This window comes from Anopheles ziemanni, chromosome 3 (assembly GCF_943734765.1).
Source record: "Anopheles ziemanni chromosome 3, idAnoZiCoDA_A2_x.2, whole genome shotgun sequence".
NCBI lineage: Eukaryota > Metazoa > Arthropoda > Insecta > Diptera > Culicidae > Anopheles > Anopheles ziemanni.
This window is the reverse complement of record NC_080706.1, coordinates 44,632,212-44,651,868: the sequence shown is the minus strand read 5'-3', so window position 1 is coordinate 44,651,868 and position 19,657 is coordinate 44,632,212. Positions and strand designations below refer to the sequence as shown.

The following is a 19,657-nucleotide window of genomic DNA, read 5'->3' as shown; positions in this document are numbered from 1 at the left end:
TTTCTCTGCTTGTAGTTCTGATCTACTTTGTCAACTGGTTCAACCGTTTCCGATTTTGATTCCAGATAAAGAAAACTAATACATTTTGAAACGAATACGAATTTACAGCATAAAAGAATTATATTATTGTTCCACAAAAAATGCGATCCAAATAACTTCCTGGTATTACATTCCATTTGATTGTGTGTACTTCACAGCTGATTCTTCTACTCGTAGTTCTGATCTGCTTTGTCAGCTCTTTCAACTAGTTTTTTATCCTATTTTATTTACAAATAAATTAAAAAATACATTTTTCAACGCATACGAATCTGTTGCATAAAAGAAACGATGGAATCAGTTGATTCCATGAAAACGGAATAACAACTTTCCAAGAATTGCTCTACACTTACTTCATCGGATATTATACAGTTTCAGAAAAATGCGATCAGAATAACTTCCTGCTATTGCATTTCATTTGAATGTGTGCAGTTTTTAGTTTCTTTCTCTACTTGTAGTTCTGATCTGCTTTGTCAACTGTTTCAACCATTTCCGATTTCAATCCTAGATAAATAAAATGAATACATTCGAATTCTGTCATTCAAAAGAGTTAAAAATAAAATAAGACGCAGAGGAAGCAGAGCAAAGTAAAACTGTTCAATACATCATACATTTTTGTTAACATGTCAATCAATGGCAGAACGTTTTGATTGATGGTACCCTACCAAATTCCATTCGACGTCATCAGTGTGCCGCTACAAGATTAAAACACAATCACCAGCATGCAAAAGCACACCAGCAATGCGGCAACGATGTCAACCGTACCGCCACGCTTGACTTTTTCTCCCGTGCGTTGAGTAATTAGAAGCATAAACGAGCACTTGCCTCATAATCGTAACCCGAGCAGCGCGCGATGCCAGCTGCAAACGGGAACACGGGCGCTTCCATCCCCGCACTAACCTAATAAAACCCGCGCAGGGAAAATCTCGTTAAAAAGTTTTTCCCGCAGGGTTCCGACTGTTCCTTCGCCATCCTCAATGCATCCCGTTGCGCAAACCGAGCGTCTCGATGGTGGTGAAAAAGTGTGTGAATCCTCACTCGCACAAGCGATCACTCATCAGGTCGCGGTTGTGTGTCATCTCCGACACCAGTTGCACAGTTGCTGCCAGCATGTGGTGCCCGGGAAAAGAGCCACAGCCCAAACGCTTTGACGAAAATGGCGTTGCGATGACAGATTTTTGCTTCTGCAGACGTAAGGAAGAGCCACGGCAGAAGCGGTCCTTCTTGAAGAAGTCATTGGCAACTGGGTGCCGGTTTGCTATGCGGCAGAGGTAGGGCCACCAGGTGTGCGGTTCGATGCGGGAAAACGCGCGGGGGAAAAAAGCCATCCGTTAATTATTACAGCTCCAAACTCCATCCATAATTCGTACCAGGACACACATCCTCGCTTAAACCCCACGAGCTTAAACCTTGCTTGTGCCCGCTTCATCCCCCGTTCGTGCCCTTTCTTGCTAGCGACAATTCGGAAACGCTCAACGAGCGTGTCTCTCTCATTTTCCACAGGAAAACCCACGCAAACGTTGCGCGTTACCGCATCCCCCCGGGGAAAAAGGGCATGTGTTTTCTGAAACACAACTGAGGTGCTTCTTTCAAGCATCTTTCGCGCAACAGGATCCGCAACGGGTAAACGCAAAACCAAAGGAAACGCCTCCATCCGATGCCAGGACGCATGCGAGGGTGAGCGAATCACGTGATGGAGTTGTTCGCTGACAGCGCCGTTGCCTAATAATTGATGACATTTAAATTGATTTCTTATTTCCGCCAACTCCCCAGATGCCACGACGCGGCCGGCGACAGCCCGACACGGGGGCATTAATGAACGGGAGTCTCGGGAAGCGAACGTGATCTCCAACGTGCCCTCTACCGTGGCACGCACACGAAATAGATGGATGGCGCCGGAAGTCGGTGGTTGGACTGATTGAACAACTTTTCCCGACGCTTCCCGAACCGAACGTGATAATTCCGGGAAGAGCATGGGGGAGCATCATGCCCGAGAGGAAGAATGTATGTTGCTTTTTCACCAAGTTTGGTTCCTTCTGCTCAAGAGACTTCAAATTTATTTTTTGAATGCAAATTTGACGAGCACCCAAAAGTGTTCGGGGAAACAAGTCGAACTGTCAAAGAAAAGCACTCATAAAACATCGGCACGTCGACAAATACTGGAAGATCATTAAAAATCTTTGCATACTCCAAACTTTGGCGCTTGATATGGACGATCATACCTAGCCTTACTTCTTGTTTTATTACAAATAAAACTTATCGTTTCAATTTATTTGTTTTAGAAACGATTTAATACCTTTGAATTGAACCTCTGTTTGTTTTTAAATCATGTAACAAGACGCCCAAAAACGCTTTTTGTCTTAGTTATATACTATTGGTTTAAGTGATTTTTTCGAACAAATTGTTGTGCAAACACAACTTCGCTTTCGATAAATTCAAACCACCCGTCGGAGGTCAATTTTCCCGTTTAAATGTTTCACCGGAACAATTAAACGTGACCTGCTGCCGTAATCCCTACCACACCGAGATTTTCCACTTTCCCAACGGTGAGCCTATCGAAAACACGTGCGACACGTTTTCGAAGAAATGTGAAAAGCATACGCTTTCGCGTGCCTGAAAGCGGTAAAAGTGAAGTGTTCCACGTAGCTAGTACAAAAAAGCAACGAACCAGCATCAAAGTAGCGCTGCTTCACCGGAAATCAGGGATACGGGAATTCAAATTTCCCGTTACTCATATTGCCATATCATTATTCATTGGCCGGGCCGTGCTTGGGCCACACAGGACCGGAAGGATGTTGCTCCTTTAACCTTATGCCGGGGCCGGTGGCGATCGTGATAGGCGGTGGAAAATTTACGATTCAAACAACCTGCCCGATCGATGGGGCGCACCCTGGGGCTGCCGGTTTCCGTACGAGCCAGAAGCGGCAGCGGTAGAAAAACAACAACATACACGCTTGTTTTATTTCTCCATCAACCTGACGGTGTGTGTATTTCTCCATTAACATCCGCTGGCAGCGTACACTGATTGCTTGTAAATATTTATGCATGCGCATAGTAGGCTCAGGCGGGCTGAAGCGAAATGTGCACTTTCTTATTTTATCTTTTCACTGATTTACATCATTGCGTTAGTAGACCAAACATTTGATGTTTGAAACTCGTGCCAAATAGCTAAGATTTACTATTAATAACCATAGAAATTGTTGGACAAGAAAAAGCATGTCAGCTTTCATGGTCTCAATATTTTGAAAATTCATTACATACAAAAAATGAACCAGCAAGACAAATCACTGTGATTAGTGGTGGTTCATTTAAAAATACCTTGTACAAAAGGTGCCGCTTTGAAAAACACTGCAATGCAGATTTTTATAAATTTACGAACATGCAATCTCCCTTATGCGAGTCACTTAAACGAAACATGCGACCCTGCATTGACATTAATTATGGTGTTCAATAAATAAAGGTGAGATAACGAGATTGTAAATTTGTTCAACTATTGGGAAACTGTACGGGTTTCATGTGGTACGACATGTTTTGCTGCATAAAACAAGATCCAATTATCTATATGCTGTGAAAATCTTCAATTTATACTTATCCTCAGTATGGTTTAGACATTAAAAACGTCAGCTTGAAACATTTTAACCGGAGTGTATCGCAAAATAAAACTAAATAAGCAATTTAGTCACCCACAAGTCACTTCGGAAGCACTTCCTTCTCATCGGCTAAAAGCTCCATAATAACACTTTCAACCTCTCTTGTGCTTGTTGTCTTTGTGCATCTCTCTTGCGTGTGCGGTGCAAATGTTTGCACGAAGTCTTTTCGATCCCAAACGCGCATCACCTGGCGGCTGCCTGTGCGGTTGCATAAACACTAGGGGTAATCCACTCTGCTCGACACCGGGGCGTTATCGAGTACCCAAGGCGTCCATTTTTCACACCCACAAGGCACCGGAAAACCATGCCAGCCAGCCCAGTAGCAAGCGGGAGACGTTTCCTCGGTTCGGTTCCTTCGGAAAGCGTAAGAAGCGTTCGACTCACCTGCGGCACTGCCGTCGCGACTGCTGCTGCTGCCGGCGTCTGCAGGATGTGTCCTCCGCTCGCCAGTGCGTGACCGTACCCGAACGGAACCGCGCCGATGGCTGCGTGCGTTGCGTGGCCGGAAATAGGTGCAGCCACAACGTGGTGATTTATGTAAGCGGTGTGCTGCGCCGCCGGGGTACCTGTGAAGCGAAACGAAGATCTGATGAAAGGGGCAATAGCACCTAAACTAAACAATCCCGTCTCAGGTGCAGCAACGAACTGGCTGCGGGGTTTGAAAGCAATTCTCCATTTTCCTTCCACCGGCAAAATCAATCAACAACCCCCGAGCATACCCGGCTGAACCTGACCCAACCGGGAGGGTTTCGATTGTGTCCACAATTAATTAATCATATCAACGGACGGCGCTCCACCGTTTGATGAGACGAATGGACGATGTGTAGCGCAGAAATGAATCTAAACATAATCCGCTCATCATCACATCAGAACACACTTTGGTTCACTTTGTACTGGCGTAATTGAATTCGTCGACACGATACCGCTCAACCGGATGATGGGTGGAAACTTAAAGCATCCACGGCGTGGTCTGCCATTTCATCGGCGACCTGTTTATCATTCATTTCAAACCATCTCGTTCTAAGTAAAACATGTAAAATTAGCAAGTTTAAGTCCAAATATACCGTATGTTATATCCTACAAATAAAAGTATTTAATTTAGAATTTCGAAAAAGATGCACTAAAACTAAACCATCTTCCAAGTAATTTAGAGTAATTTGAAATGCGTATAGTGAATCAATTGTTGTTAATCCCACGGTTCATTCAAATTCAAAATAGCATATCGGGTTGCTTAGTTAAATTAAAGCAAATTAATGATTTTCTAAACAGTTTGAACAAATTATTTCAACATGATATAAACTTTCATTTTAAGTAACATTATTTGTCCTTGAATTTCATTGAATCATTTCCCTGTGAAACAACATTGAAATGTTGTCATGTTATCCTTTTTTTTACGTTTCAGTTTTATTGTTTCGTTTGATTATTTTGTAAGTAATATTCTTCTAATATTTCATGTGTAAAATTTAATTACACATTTTTATTATAATTCAAATCATTTGACCCAAAGCAAACACATTTCAAGTACTTTTAAGATAATGATAATAGAACAATCAATAAGAGTAATCCATTTGTATATAAGATTATTTTTGCTAGGAAAACTGTGCATGTAAATCTTACTTTGCTATTGAACGAAAAATGTACTTCATGTATTGCATATTTTAAGATAACATACAACTAAACAAAAATGCTGGATGCAGCCAACCTTGGTACTCTATCTCTAAACGCCGCTCTCCTCGAAGAGTGTTTGTCGTGACAGACTGGACAACCATTTTTCATGATTCAAACCGGAACCAGAGAGGGTTAGCATGAAATAAACATATCACAACCTCCGATCACGACCATCTGGCCGATTCGTTAACAGGGTACCGTAACTTCTGGCACGAGAAAAGCTATGCCGGAAAGTAAGAATCACCAGGAGCGATGAAACGTACCTCCAAATGGAGCCACGCAATGGGGAGACACGGACACGAATGCCCTCATGCGAACAAAGCAGCTTGGTAACCCTGGTACAACCTGGCCACGAACCATGCGGCATGGCCGAAGCTCCTTCCCGGTCCAGCAACATACGATTCCATCGTTTTACATATAAACTCTAATAAAACATTCAAGAGCGACGTGCCGCCGTCCGATTTGCCATGCAACGCCGAGTCCCTTTTCCTTCCGGTTTTGTAATGCAACAGGAGCAGAAGCGAAAAGGAAAGCTACCATCAGCAACACCCATGAGAACGTGCCCGGGTGCAGTTGATGCATCCTTGTTGCTATAATCCCTAGTGAGGCACACACGATTCCAACGGGCTTTCGCGACAATGTTGTTACTCGCTCGCTGACTGATTGTATCATTTGTCCGGTAGGAGGTAACATTTTCTCACCCCAACCCACCGGCAGTTTTCCTTCTGACTGTCCGGTGGAAAACTTACCTACGACAACCGGTACGCTCGGGGCACCACGTTTGTTCTTGTCCACCGTATTCGCAATGCTTTTGTCGGAGTTTTCACCGCCACCAGCTGCACTCGCGAAGGATTGTTCCGACTGGACAGATTGCTGTTGCTGCTGACTATCGGCAAGGCAGCTGCTAGATGCAAGCAGGAGCAGCAACAACGGGAGGGTGCAGTTCTGTTGAGGAGGAGAAAACGAAAAGTGGAATGCAAACGAAAAAGAATTGATAAATTGAAACCATTTTCCATACCGAGATCAGATCAGCGAACGAAAAGAGGATACATTTTTATTAGAAAATTGCATACTTTGTTGTTTACATTACTTCCTATCCGATTTTGTTATTCTTTTAATGTTTTTTTATTACTATGTTCTATGGTAATAAATATTCTGAATAAAAGAAGGTTTGTCCCAGTTTGTATACGCGTTCGCATCAAAATTCCAATGTAAAAGTCTTTTCAATTCAATCCCCTCTTTTCACCGTCTACCCTGGTCCACGATTCCCACCATTCCTGGAATCCATTGGAAACAATTCGTAAATTTTCCTCCAACGACAAAAACAAATACAAAAACATCCAAACAAGCCATACCATTCCGGAGAACCGGTGCGCCCATGTTTTAAATCCCACGGCTCTCGTGTTATTAAAAACATCTGTGCTTGTTTTCCTCGGTTTTAGTTCGAATAAAACAGCCTAATAAAAACTTTACAATGCAAAACATTTCAAGCTGCTGCAAGTCCAAAGCGACACGAACTGTCGAACGGACCATGTTCACGGATGGAGCAGTTAAAAAACATATCGTTGTCAGTACAACTATCCCCTTTGCATCGGATCGGCCAGTTTCGTGCCATCGTCGTAGGGTTTCGCATCGCATTGCATCTCTTCGCCAGGTCGGACAATATCGTGCCCCTTGCACTGACATGCACTTATGAGCCTGCAAGCGATGCTGGCCATCCAAAGAGATCTCCTGCTCGAAGTTGCCGGTGCCCTGGATGGGGTGCCTGAGGAAGGAGTGAACGAGGGTTGTCGGAGAAATAAATCGAATTTTTGCATTTTCAACTCCAGCTGCTGACCTCCACGGCGTCCGGCATCCGGCAGGTGCAAGCAATTTCCCATTTCCTTCGCATTTCATAGGCGTCCTTTTTTCCGCGCGAATGGTTAGTGTGGTTCTTTTAGTTCCCTCCATCTTCCTTTTGCTTGGCAGCCACCTTTTCAATCAATCCACTAGCACTGTGGTAACGCTAAAAAAAAAAACATCACGGAACGATGCATTTGCGCGAACCATGCAACCTGTTCGGTACCTTTTCCCGTTCTTCTCAATCCCGTTTCGTTGCGGGAAACACTCAACGCTCGGACCGACTCCTGACTGAGCGCCCTTTTCCACCCGTTGCTGGTACGTATGTAAATGTCAGGCGCATCGGCCGACGAGAAATGGATGGGGATTATCAGCAGGAACGGAACAATTGGTAAATTACATTTCTTCCTGCCGGCAAAAGCAATTCGGTCCGCTGCCACCGCCAGGATAAATGCTTCACGTAGGGACAATTGGGAGAAACATCGGTTGCGCTGGTGTACGGTTTCCCTTTTTTCGTCCATCCTGTGGTCTTGTCACACATTTATTTTACGGCCACACGAATCGGTAAGGCATGTGGAATGTTGTATTTTCGAATGGATGGAAATAAATCGTACAACGATTGAAACTTCCCCCCAGAAAACATTCTATAAATCAAGCCAGCAAAAGATCTGATTTACTTAAGTTGAATACTAGGAATTTGATCAATTTGGTTTACAATATTATTGAAACGTTGAGTTATTTTCTTTTACTCAACGTTGCTTTCAACTTCCCAACACAAATATCTCACACGGAATATTAAGCTCTATAAACAAAATTCTAAATAAAACCATCTTTTTTTCTTCTATTAGCAAAATCCACATGAACCAGAATTGGTTTAAATTATGCTAAATCATTCATCATAAATCATCCCCTGTGCATCACACGCTAATTGTTTATTAATTTGATTAGTGTCCATCGATTGAGCGCCAATTTTTCACGTCCAAAACGTGAAGATGGTAAAATCGCCGCCCGAAAGCGTAAGCGGAGATAATCAATTCCAATCACGATTTTAACTTTTCGCATCCTTTTCCAGAACTTAACTTTCCCAGACGAAGCGCCGACGGTGTAGAACAAAAGCTCCTACAGCAAACGAAGGAGAATAAAAAGCGTGTCGGTGTTTGTTCGTATTCCCATCGGCTTCTTTATCGCACACTCGCCAAGGCAAGGCAGCGGCCACACCATTTGATCCTATTTAGTGCACTTTTTTTCTGTCTCTTCTGTTAACTCTATCGCTTTTCGATTGGGGCTTAGTTTTTCACGACGAAGCCGGATCGCCCACATCGCAGCTGGCGATGGCCGCCCACCCGGGGAACCATATTTTATTGTTAGCACCATTATTTCTTCGTTTGATAAATCTTAATCCTTTCCGCACACTTTTCTCGAAAGGAAAATACAAACACGGTCCGTGAGGCACAATGGCGCGCGTCGTAGCTGCCGGCTGTCCGTGGGTAGGGAACAACGTCGTGTGAAAAATAGGGGCGGAGGAAAAACCCGTCACCATTCGTCGCCAGTAGGAACAATGTCGGGCTGGTTGAATGCGACGCGGTGAAGAATGGTGAAAGTGCACGCCACCGCGAGGGGGTTCGAGGAGCTCGTGCAAGAGTGTGCAAAACTGTACCATATCCTTGGCTAATCCGATCGACTACGCCACTTTAGCCATCCGGAAAGTATCCTTCGCTTCGGTGCGCTTGGAGGGAAAGAAAATAACGGGCAGAAAAAGGAGGGTGGGAAAAGCAGAGCCAACGAACGAATAAAACCACGTCGTGCCGTACTGTCTTTCGATCCGTTACGCGATGCCAACCGTCCGTGCGGTAAGCCTTATGAATGCATGAAGGATTTAGAGGCAATCGGTAACAAGTGTGTCCCCGTATGTCAAAGCACCCCGAAACGGCGCATGCTGACAGATGCAGCCGGGAAAGGGAGAAGCGCACCGGCAGCTGGAACCACGGTCAACCACGCTGTATGCACCCGATCGACACCCGTCTTTCCCATAGGAAACCGGTTATTATTTTCCATCTTTCTACGACTCATTCTTTTCTGTCACCGGCGTCAGCATTGGAATCGTACTGAACGGAAAACACTGAAAATAATAGTTTCCTCGAAAGCTTAACGATAAGCCTATGGTAGAGCGGTACTTTTCTACACGAAAGTCGCCGGACACTTTGTTACACGACGGAATAGACCTTTTCCGAGTTTTTTCTCTAAATTGACACTTTCCGAGCTAAAACACAAGCAATTGCAATCTTCTAATGTTTTTCAATGTTTTAAAGTTTTCTAACATTTCGTAAAAGTTCAATTGTTTTGTGTTGGACATTCAACTAGTTTAAATTTTTCTCCAAACACATACCGTTAATTTCATTTTCATCTTGGTTTCACTTTTTCTCTTTAGAGGTTGTTTGGTTCGCCTATCAGATGAATACACTGGAGCCTTTCTCGCAAACTCCCGGTAGTACTTCACCAACGTACAAATTGAATCTTAAAAACGACCACTGCAAGGATCGCTAACGGAAGCATAAATAACACCAGTGCAAAACCCAATCCGGCTGGGTGGTGCAAGAAAAACCGCAAGTGAAAGCACTAAAACTCCACCCCAAAGAGAGATCCGACAGACCGCGCGCGGAGGCAAACATTCAACTGAAAGTGAATTTAGCTAACAATTCCGTTTTATATGGATGTAATAATTTTAATTAGCGCTCGGTGGGATGGTGGGATCGGGTGGCCTGGGTGTGTTGGTGCATCCGCCCGGAGCCGGTTGGGTTGGGCTCGGAAAATTCACCTCCATGCAACAGGCGAACGCTGAGCCAAAGAGATAAAGAAGATCGAGATGCAGCTCCGGTTTTTTTCTTTCACTCTTCCACTCCATCTCCGACGTATGTTTACTATCACGGCTACCATTTCCACCACCACCTTGCGGATGGGAAAAAGGGCTGCAAAAAACACTCACACAACACTCCCGCCCTTTGAGTGGGTACTGAGTAAATCGCAAAAAATCCCTTCCGCTTACAAGATTGTGAGAGAATACTATTTTTTACATGTTTCGCATTCGCTCGCCCTAACGATGCACCCCCGATGCTGGCCTTGCTATCGGCCACCGTCCCTGGTGGATGTTATCAACCCTTCGGTTTCGGTGGGCTTCCTCCCCCCGGTATCATCCCACCGCCGTGTTTTTATCTTCCCGCCAAGACTCTCGCGGTCCGCATCGGAGCGCTGGCTTAACCGTAAGCCAAGCTTATGCTATCTCGTGTGCTTCCTTCAACCGCACACACACACTAAGTCCGCAAGCTCACCGCAAACTATCGAGCGATCGAAGCCGTCGGCAACGAGTGGCCCACTTAGCCTTGCGGTCAGCACTCGATTCATTGCAAATTAAAATTAAGCTTTATTAGCCCAGGACCGACGCTCTGTCGGTGGCTTAAGCCGTCTCGGCGGAAAACTCTTCGGAGCGATAGTTTTTATTTTTCTTTTCCGATTGGTGTGTTTTTCCTCTCGTGGAGATACGCGCGAGGTGGGAATCTATGGCGCGGAAACCGTTCCGTGCAGCATAATTGAGTTCAAGGTACGGGAACGCGATGCATGCGATAAGCGGCAGCATAATGATTGCCGGTGTGATTTGTAACGGCGTGCGATAAAGTGGAAAAGATGCACACGGCGCGATCGCTGGACACGATGTATGTCACGGAAATAAATCACTACATGTAAACACGCCAAACTGTGAATTGCTTTGAGGGTAGCAACAGTTACAAATTAAACTATTTACATTTTCAAGTTCATATTAATGGATTAAGTCAAAGAGTTAACAAACAGTTAAAGATGTCAAACAACCAACACTCTAGAACCATAGTGAAAACAACCAATTTAACTTCATGTTTCTTATGCAATCAATACAAATATATCATCTATGTTGCCATGCGGACACAAATTGCACATCGCAGCCCAAACTCGATACCTTTTCATGTCGCTGTGTTAATAATCGCCATTCCAACATAAGCTCTATCACAATTAACGAACCCGCCAACATTCCTTTTGATGCTCCGAGTCACCTGTCCAGTGAAGAAAAATTGATATGATCTTATTAAAACCGGCCCAGTGACAACTTACCCGCGGTTGTATGTTTGCTTCAGTGAGTGTGTGTGTTGGTGAGTCGAGATGCAATTGCATCGTTAGCGCCGGATGCAGCGCCCAATGGTGTATCATTATGCTACCGGGGCATTAATTGTAATTATTTGTTGCATAATTATCGATGACATCGTGCGGCGTACGGTGTCACAGTGAATTCCGCAACGGGTTTCCACCGACTTGTCGGTGAATAAAATCATTAAAACAAACAAACTTTCCCTCTGCCTTCATTTGTTTTATTCAAATGCATTAATATGGCAAAAGAGACTGGGCAAAGGGAGATTATTTGCTATCTGATATCGAACTGTCCACACTTTAATTGTAGCCGTATTGTTGCATAATGCCATGAAATCAAGGTAAACATGTGACATGCGGCAAACCCACAGGATAGTCATTGATTCTTGCGGGAAAACATACATTTTTTCGATAGTTGCCAAGCTAAACGGTAATTTCAACGACTCTTTGAAAAAAATTAACTTTTATGGTTTTTGAACCTGTAAGCTACACTACAAAGCGCTCAATTAATTACATGGATTATTTTTATGCAAATTTAGTCCACGCATCTGCTGATAATATGTGCCATTATTTAGAACGCAATCACGATTCTCAGGTCATAATTTTTATATTTTAATTAAGGTTCCATTTATCAACAACCAAATAAACACTTCCCGGTCAAATGCAACCCGTGCGGCGTTTGACTATAAATCGGAATTAAAATGGCGCATCGCATCTTCCCACACGAAGACGTGGAACGCGGTGTTTAAAGCAATTAATTTCAACTGTTGATTAATAATTTATTCAGTTGACTATGGTGAACGCAATAATAAATTTGTATCTACTCTCAGCCAGACCGGGACCAGACTCAATAAATCATTACTCCAGCTCAGCCTAAATCGTGTACAATTATACTGAAGCTACAGGACGTTTTCGATCGTTGGAACTGTGAAAGTGCTTAGATGCTTCTGGTTAGTTTTCGGATCACCAACATTGTTGACCGAGCAATGAATATGTCATGATCAAATGGTGATAGAAATAGTTGGAAACGTTACTAAATTAGTTGCACAGTAGGTATTGAAATTATCCCACAACAAACCAGGAAACAGAAATGAAAATGCATTCTCCCTTCACACGTGTGCACAATGCTTCAGAATGGTTCAGAACGATCTTCATCATTGTGGAATGCAGCTCTCTCTATCGCCTTTCCCAGTTTACACAGTCATTACCGTTGGCGCGAACTGCAAAAGTGCAACGGTAGTCGGTAACGAATCGAAATTTACGATCGTCCAACGCCACGCAAGCTCACTCTCGATTCGATTGCACGGACTTAAATGCATCGGGTGCATGTCGGGTGGGAACGTCTTCTTCAAACCGTGTCGCCCGCCTGACGACTGACGGGGGAGAATGTGCATTCATTAATACGAGCTGCAGCAGCAACGGTCCAACAAACCGAAACCCTGCTGCCACCTGTCCACCATGCGAGACGTCGACATGACGTGAACGACACCGGAACACGACAAGCCACGGATTGGTTGGGCATTGCACGTCAACGTCCCCAAACGGCGGAACGGGATCATCCCCGAGTGGTCCATTCCCCCGGGGGCGAAAGCAGGGGTAGTGGAGGAGGATGGGGAGAGGGGCAGGGATATTTGTTGTCCGAGCTAATGTTGGACAGTTAACATGCCGCTTGCCAGCAGCCTGTCTGCCCCTGTTTGCTTCGGGCGAGAGTGTGTGTGTGTGTGTTCAGCTGGCATTCCTCCGATTGCATCACGGGATTGTGCCATTGGGACAGTTTTCAGTTTTCCGAAACCGCCACCATCGGGCACGCGCCCCAAAGCGCTTTCCCTAGACAAGACAAACGATTGGTGTAACCATTAAGCTGTTATGTTTTACCAACACATGTCACACGTTCGATTCGCTAGGCGGTGTGACGGTTTGGCATGGCGGAAAAGTGAAGATGAGCCCAATCGGGCTGGCAATGTTGTGCTTTCCGTAATTTGATGTGAAAATAAACGCAGCAGCTAGATTAGTTTCATATCGATGCACCACAGTCGGCGGAGAGCAAACACAAGTAGAATTGTGAACGGTGAGGAACACGTGCTTCAAAGATAATTACCTTTTTGCTACATACCTATGATAAACAGAATTTAACACCGTTTTATCTCATCCTTTCATTGATAAAAAGAAATTGATCTAATAATTGAATTGAAGAAGTGTTTTAATAGATTATTATGAAATTTAATGATCACAAAATATCGATGCTTTTTGGTAGTCGTTGTGCAAGACATGCAATTTATAAAAAAAATCATTTAGTTATTGAAATTATACTAGTTTTCGGTGCTTCAATGACCTCCAAAACGTTTTGTGCAACGACATGCGTCAGGAGTGGGACGAGCGCCCTTTTGAAAAGCAAATAACGTATGTATTGAAAAATTTGTAAAAATTCAATGATTTTTCATACAAAAATAAAAAAAACCTAGCATATTTCTGTTGAAAGCAATATCAAGAGTAGTTCTGGTGTAATCAGAACCATTTTGACAGCTTTTTTATTTGGATTGAATCCGTGGTGGTCTCAACAGTAATCCAGCTTCGATTGTTTATTTGTTCGCACTTCCAGCTTCATCGCGGAATGAATATGTTTGTGTTGTGAGACACTTCATGGTCACTTATCTCGGCTGTAACTGGTAATGAAACAGGTGCTTAACATCTCTTTTTTAAGCATGTTACAACATATATCAAATGTTTTGGAGACCCTATATTTCCAGAGAAGGTCATATTGTAGATGAAAATCAGCAAAAAGGATTGTCTCTAAACTACTAAGAATTGAAAGATAAAAGGACAAACCAACAATTGCCACTGTGTGAAACAATAGATATAAAATACTCGCTATTGTCGTAAACAAGATATCCAAAGATGTAAAAGCACCCTAAACCCAACAGTATCATTCCATCCGAACCTTTTAATTCGTATTGATGAATATCAGATTTAAATTGAATGAAGGTTAAGCTATGGATACCGTGTCCTGAATTAAAATAGAATGTGCACAATTTCAAAAACCAATCTTACCCGTGATCATAGTCAAGACCGATTCCAATTCAAGATTTGGATTTCATTCCCAATGCCATTACGCTGTGCGCTAAAATTATCCGGGACGATGCGCTTAAGAGTAACAAAAGTATAGATCTTTCGTACTGACCCGTGCAAGAGATTTCCCAAAGGATGGTAATGGAAAGTCGATCCCATTCGGTAACCTGAAAGAGAACGGCATCGAGAATCGTCGCAGCGGTGGCCGCTTTCGAGCAGTCCGTGTGGTTTTATTACTTTCGCTCAAATCTCGGCGTCCATTGTACGAGGATCAATGATTTTTCGGTTCGGGCCATAACTTTGCACCGGTGGCCTTTGAACTACCGACAATCTCGAACCTTCCCCTGTATGCTCCTACCCCCTTCAACGATAGGTATCAAACAAAGAAAGTCCCATCAAACTATGCTCGAATGATGCCCGCGGTCCTCCGGTCCCGTCGCGTACGTACAATCAAAGCAGCGGGAAAAGCTTCAAGAAAAATTACTCAATCGCCACGGCCGCCATTTTGTGCGATCCTGCAAAAGTTCCAGATTGGCCCGGGCAACCTGGTCGGTGCGGGGCCGGAGGGAAACATACCATCAAAAATACCTCCTGTGGGAAGCTATTTGCGTAGGTGATTACCTTGCCTTTCAGCGCCGCCTCCCCCCGCCACCGTATGACCCCGTGGGCTTTTCGTGGAAAATGAGCTGCTGCCGAAGGGAGCCGGGATAATAGATGAGCACCGCGAGTCCTCGGCATTTCTTGGTTTTCTTGAACCAGTGGATGGTTGTATTTTTTCTCTCTCCCATCTTTGCTCCCCTATCTCAAAGGCATTCGGGGCAGCTGGGGAAAACTTTGTTCATCAAAGCTGCTTTCTTTTATTGCCCTCCGTTCGAGTGCCTCCCACAAGCGGCCGGGATCATCGAACGGGAAGCAGTTGCCATAGTTCGGGCTACGACTTATGATACCGCACCCGAATAATAAATGGACCGCTACGGTGAACGATGGACGATGGATTGACCGGTGGAGGGGGCGTGCCGGGTTAGGTGGCAGTTGAGGAAAGATATTTGGATAAAAGTTTTCCACTTCCAAAACTTTCGCCCATCGAAAGGTGTCGGTGTGGTAGCAAATCTTTGCTAAGGTTGATGGGCACAACCGGCCTGATATGGGTACAACCGTGTCCGAGTGGGCAGTAATTTACAATCCTTTCTTGTGCCCTCCGTCGAAGCTTTCGAAGTGAAAGGTGCACCACTCGGGAAACCTTATGCCAAGCGAGCTAATACGAGGTATTTAGGCGATTTTATGTGTGCAGCCCAAAGTGCAGTAAACTCTTTACAGTGCATCTTGTCATGTAGTAAAGAGGGTATTTGAGTTTTCCAAACTCGATTCCCCCGAGGATACATCTTGAATTAGAGCTTCCACGCATACCACGAAGAGTGCGCCTTTCGAAGAGCAGAAAACTTCGGAAGCTTCCACACCTGCTTTACGTTACATGTGACACGTGATATTTTTTTCTAAAACACAATGAATGGAAAATAATTTAATAAACTCATCAATTTGCCGTTCGTCGAGATATTAAGACGATATTTTCTTTGCGAACATTTTGTGAGATAACGGTCGCATTATGCTTGGATCCTCGAAAAAAGCAATTAATCGCATAAACTAATTATTCAAGCTTTTACTCTGTCGGTGCAGCGACCGCGATAAGATTAGTTATAGCAGCGGAGTGTATGATATGTTTTACAGTTGGCAAAGATTTATTGCTGGCAGAGGTTGAAGCCCATGGATAATAAACTTTCAGCCCTTCTCCCTTTGCTTTATCGGGAGATTCATTAAGGTTTTGCAAACTAATGTTCCAGTTTGCTTTGTTAGCTACTGCTCAACTTTAATTTTATAACTTGTTCTCATAAATAATGCAACTACCTAAAAACTAAGCTACCTCTGACTACTCTGAAAAATGATTAATGTATTATACAGTGAGCCCAAAAAGTATTCGTCTAGACGAATATTTGTTGGAAAGACCCGATTTAAAAGCCTAGTAGGCGCACAAAAAAAAATCCGACGGTCAGATCGAGTGTGGTCAAGGCCTAGGCACTATCACTGTTTGATAAAAATGAAAAAATTCATAAACTTAACAGTAAAATAAATTAAAAACTAAAAAATTAATATTTTGCTAGCGCAAAAAGTATTCGTCTAGTTGGAAATTGACCGCCTTCCTGTGGGCTTCTCTGAATCTAATTGATGGCGCATCACGCAAGTGACATGATATTTCAATTTGAGTGAAATCTAGCATACCAGGGTCTGGAATTAACGTGTTAAGCGCTCTCTTAGTCCTGTGGAACTGACACAGGCTTTTTTGTAGGGAAACCAGGTTATTATGGCCGACAGTACATCGCGTTTCTTAAAATAATGTGGTCAGTTCGCGTTATTGAAACCTTTTGTCGGGAAATGAGTAAAAATATTTACAAAAAGCTTTGTTTTACCACTTATTTGCATTGTTCTATATCGCCAAGGAATGTTTGAACATGCAAGCACAGCTTACTACTCACCGTCAATGGTCTATGACGAATTAACGACTTAACGGAATCCAGTGCAAATGGACGTAGCGCTTAATGTGTTAATTCGGAATGTCCAGTTAGTTCACATCATAGGTCAAAAGGCATCAGAGATAACCTTTGAAGAGAAAAACTAATCGTACGATTGCATAATGTATGCAAGTCTACCAACGAGATAGCAAAACTTGTGGATAGTTCTTGTTTTAAAGCTCAATTGGTAATTTATCGATTCTCCGACTCAAAAACATTCAAAAATAAGCAACGAAAAGGTCGGCCACGAGCTTTAACCACATAAAAAATGCAATACTGAGATGCAAACATAGAAGCTTGTTTCAACGGTGAAATGTGGTGAAAGTTCCGACATGGTTTGGAGGTGCATGAGTGCAGGAGGATTGGGGCAGTTGCAATTCATTGATGGGGTAATGGATCACAAAACCTACGTTCAAATTTTGAAAGACAGTTGTATAAAAAGCGCCGAGAAGTTAGGATTTCAAGGAAGATTCCTATTCCAACAAGATAACGAGCCTTAGCACACAGCCGTAAATACCAAGTTGGGGCTTCGTTATAATGTCCCAAAACAACTCAATTCGCTTCCCACAGAGTCCAGATATGAACCCGATAGAACATCTATGGAAGATTTTAGATGATTCCCTTCGAAAACAGACAATCTTTAACAAGGATGAGTTGAAAGGCGCCTTACAAGCAGAATGGGACCGAATACCGCCTACCGTCTTGACAAATTTGGTCAATTCCATGCCACGTAGACCAAAAAGTGTCATTGAAGCAAAGCGATACCCTAAAAAAATATTAAATCTTAACACAGTAAGCTGGTTGCCTCGAAAATAGGACAACAATCCGAAGTAGACGAATACTTTTTGCGTTCATCATAAATGCTTTTTTTGTAATATTGCGCCATGGCCACTAGTGTTGTTAAGTTGTACTAGCAAATTTGATTGATATATACGAATTGGCCAATCCTCTACCGACCATGGCCATTCAAACGCATTTTTTGAGCCTACATAGCTCCAAATTATGGGGTTTTCAAGAAATGTTCGTCTAGACGAATACTTTTTGGGCTCACTGTAAGTAATCAGACTACCCTACATTTGTAATACGTTTATTTCTACCAACATTTCCTTACTTTCTACATTTTTCCTTGTAATCAATTTGGAATTCACAATAATCCACAAAACTTCTAACTTGTATGAAAATGATTGGTTGCTCCATTAGTGTTTTAAATTACTTTTGCATTTCTTTAAATCAGTGTAAGACCAATTACGATCTATCGCTAGGTTTTCCTTTTTCGCGCGGACCAAAGCCTGACGACGATGAATTCAATGTTGCAGTCTTTAGAATAATGATTGCCCTAACCAGGGGTCGGCACACGATTCACAGTTATGCCAGGGAGCAGACTATTGGAAAACCCTCCAATCTCCCAGAGTTTGGCACACTATCTTTAAATGTACTGTTTGATCCTGCTAACATCAGGTATGTTAAATTATTTTACATGCTAGAAAAACTTTCAAGGAAAATATACAAAAATATTTCAATGGTTTTTTTTTCATAGCTACATTTAATTCATTAAATATTGCAACTCTCAAAATCCTGCGAGTCACACAAAATTGGCTAGAGGCGCGGGATTTGCCGACTGCTGATTGGACTTCATGATTTTGTGGCCTCAGAGAAGCTTGTGCTGATTCCCGCTTTAGAGGTATGTCCATCTGTATATTCAAGGCAACCATTCCCAAAACAAAGTATTATCAGTCTCTTTTGTATCTTCGTTCCTCTACATAATAAATCCACTGGTATGTTTCAGGAATTAACTGCTGACAGAACGGCCATTTTGAGAGAGAATGTAATCACAAAGTTCGCCGGTTTGGGCAAAAATTCGTCATTCGACGGTATCACGTTCTTGCAGGTAAATGTGAGCATTGCTCCCCCACTGCCCCTACACGCGATCCCTTGTCTCACCGTTGCTATGCCGGGGCTTTGTTTTTGATGTCTTCATTTTTCAACGTATAATTTTCAGTTTTTATTTTCCATCATTACATCTCTTCCACCTCCCCGGAGACCCTTATCCTGTCCGCAGTCACACGAGCGTGAGCGAAAGTGCTTCACCCGAATGCCCGGGCGGGAACCATCCTAACGAGAATGAAATTAGTTTTCCACTGTCATGCATTCTGCTCGTGAATTCCAAGGCCGGACCACAAAATCTCCCGTGGATACGAGGCCAACATTCAGCGGCAATGATTGCGCTCCTGCACACCGGCTTCCTCCGGAAGGTCCTTCCTGCATCTCGCCGACGATCTTACAATCACAGAACTTAATCGCTTTTTAACTACCACTGTCCCGCTTTCTCTTTCACCTTGCGCCACGCTGCTCGCTCGTCCTCTCACGCTTACACATCCTTTACGGCATTTATCAGTCGCTATCGCGAAGCTGAATCTTTCCACCACGTGCCCCGTGTACCGAGGTTCTGAAAGTCATCAGAATTAAAATTAGTTTAGCAAATATTTGCACACACAGGCAGCATAAAAAAAGATAACAACGTAATAACGTTCCCCTCACATATCCGCCTGGTGGTATTTGATGCAGTACACACACACATGCCCAAACACACAACCGTACTTGGTATGGAAAGCATGCTGCCAGTAATCCTAGGAAAATCGGCGGCAAGAGATCTTGTTTTCGGAT

At 43.4% G+C, this 19,657-nt stretch overlaps 1 protein-coding gene across 1 annotated transcript in view; it reads right to left on the bottom strand.

The window, feature by feature from the left end:
• The window catches only part of LOC131284834 (protein couch potato-like), a 43,936-nt gene that overhangs the window by 9,450 nt on the left and 14,829 nt on the right, over positions 1–19,657 (bottom strand). Inside the window, exons 2-3 of the mRNA XM_058313694.1 lie at positions 6,104–6,299; positions 4,071–4,252 (exon numbers count right to left, since the gene is read on the bottom strand). Of these exons, the coding sequence (XP_058169677.1) occupies positions 4,071–4,252; positions 6,104–6,299 (378 nt within the window). The remainder of the gene's footprint in view (positions 1–4,070; positions 4,253–6,103; positions 6,300–19,657) is intronic.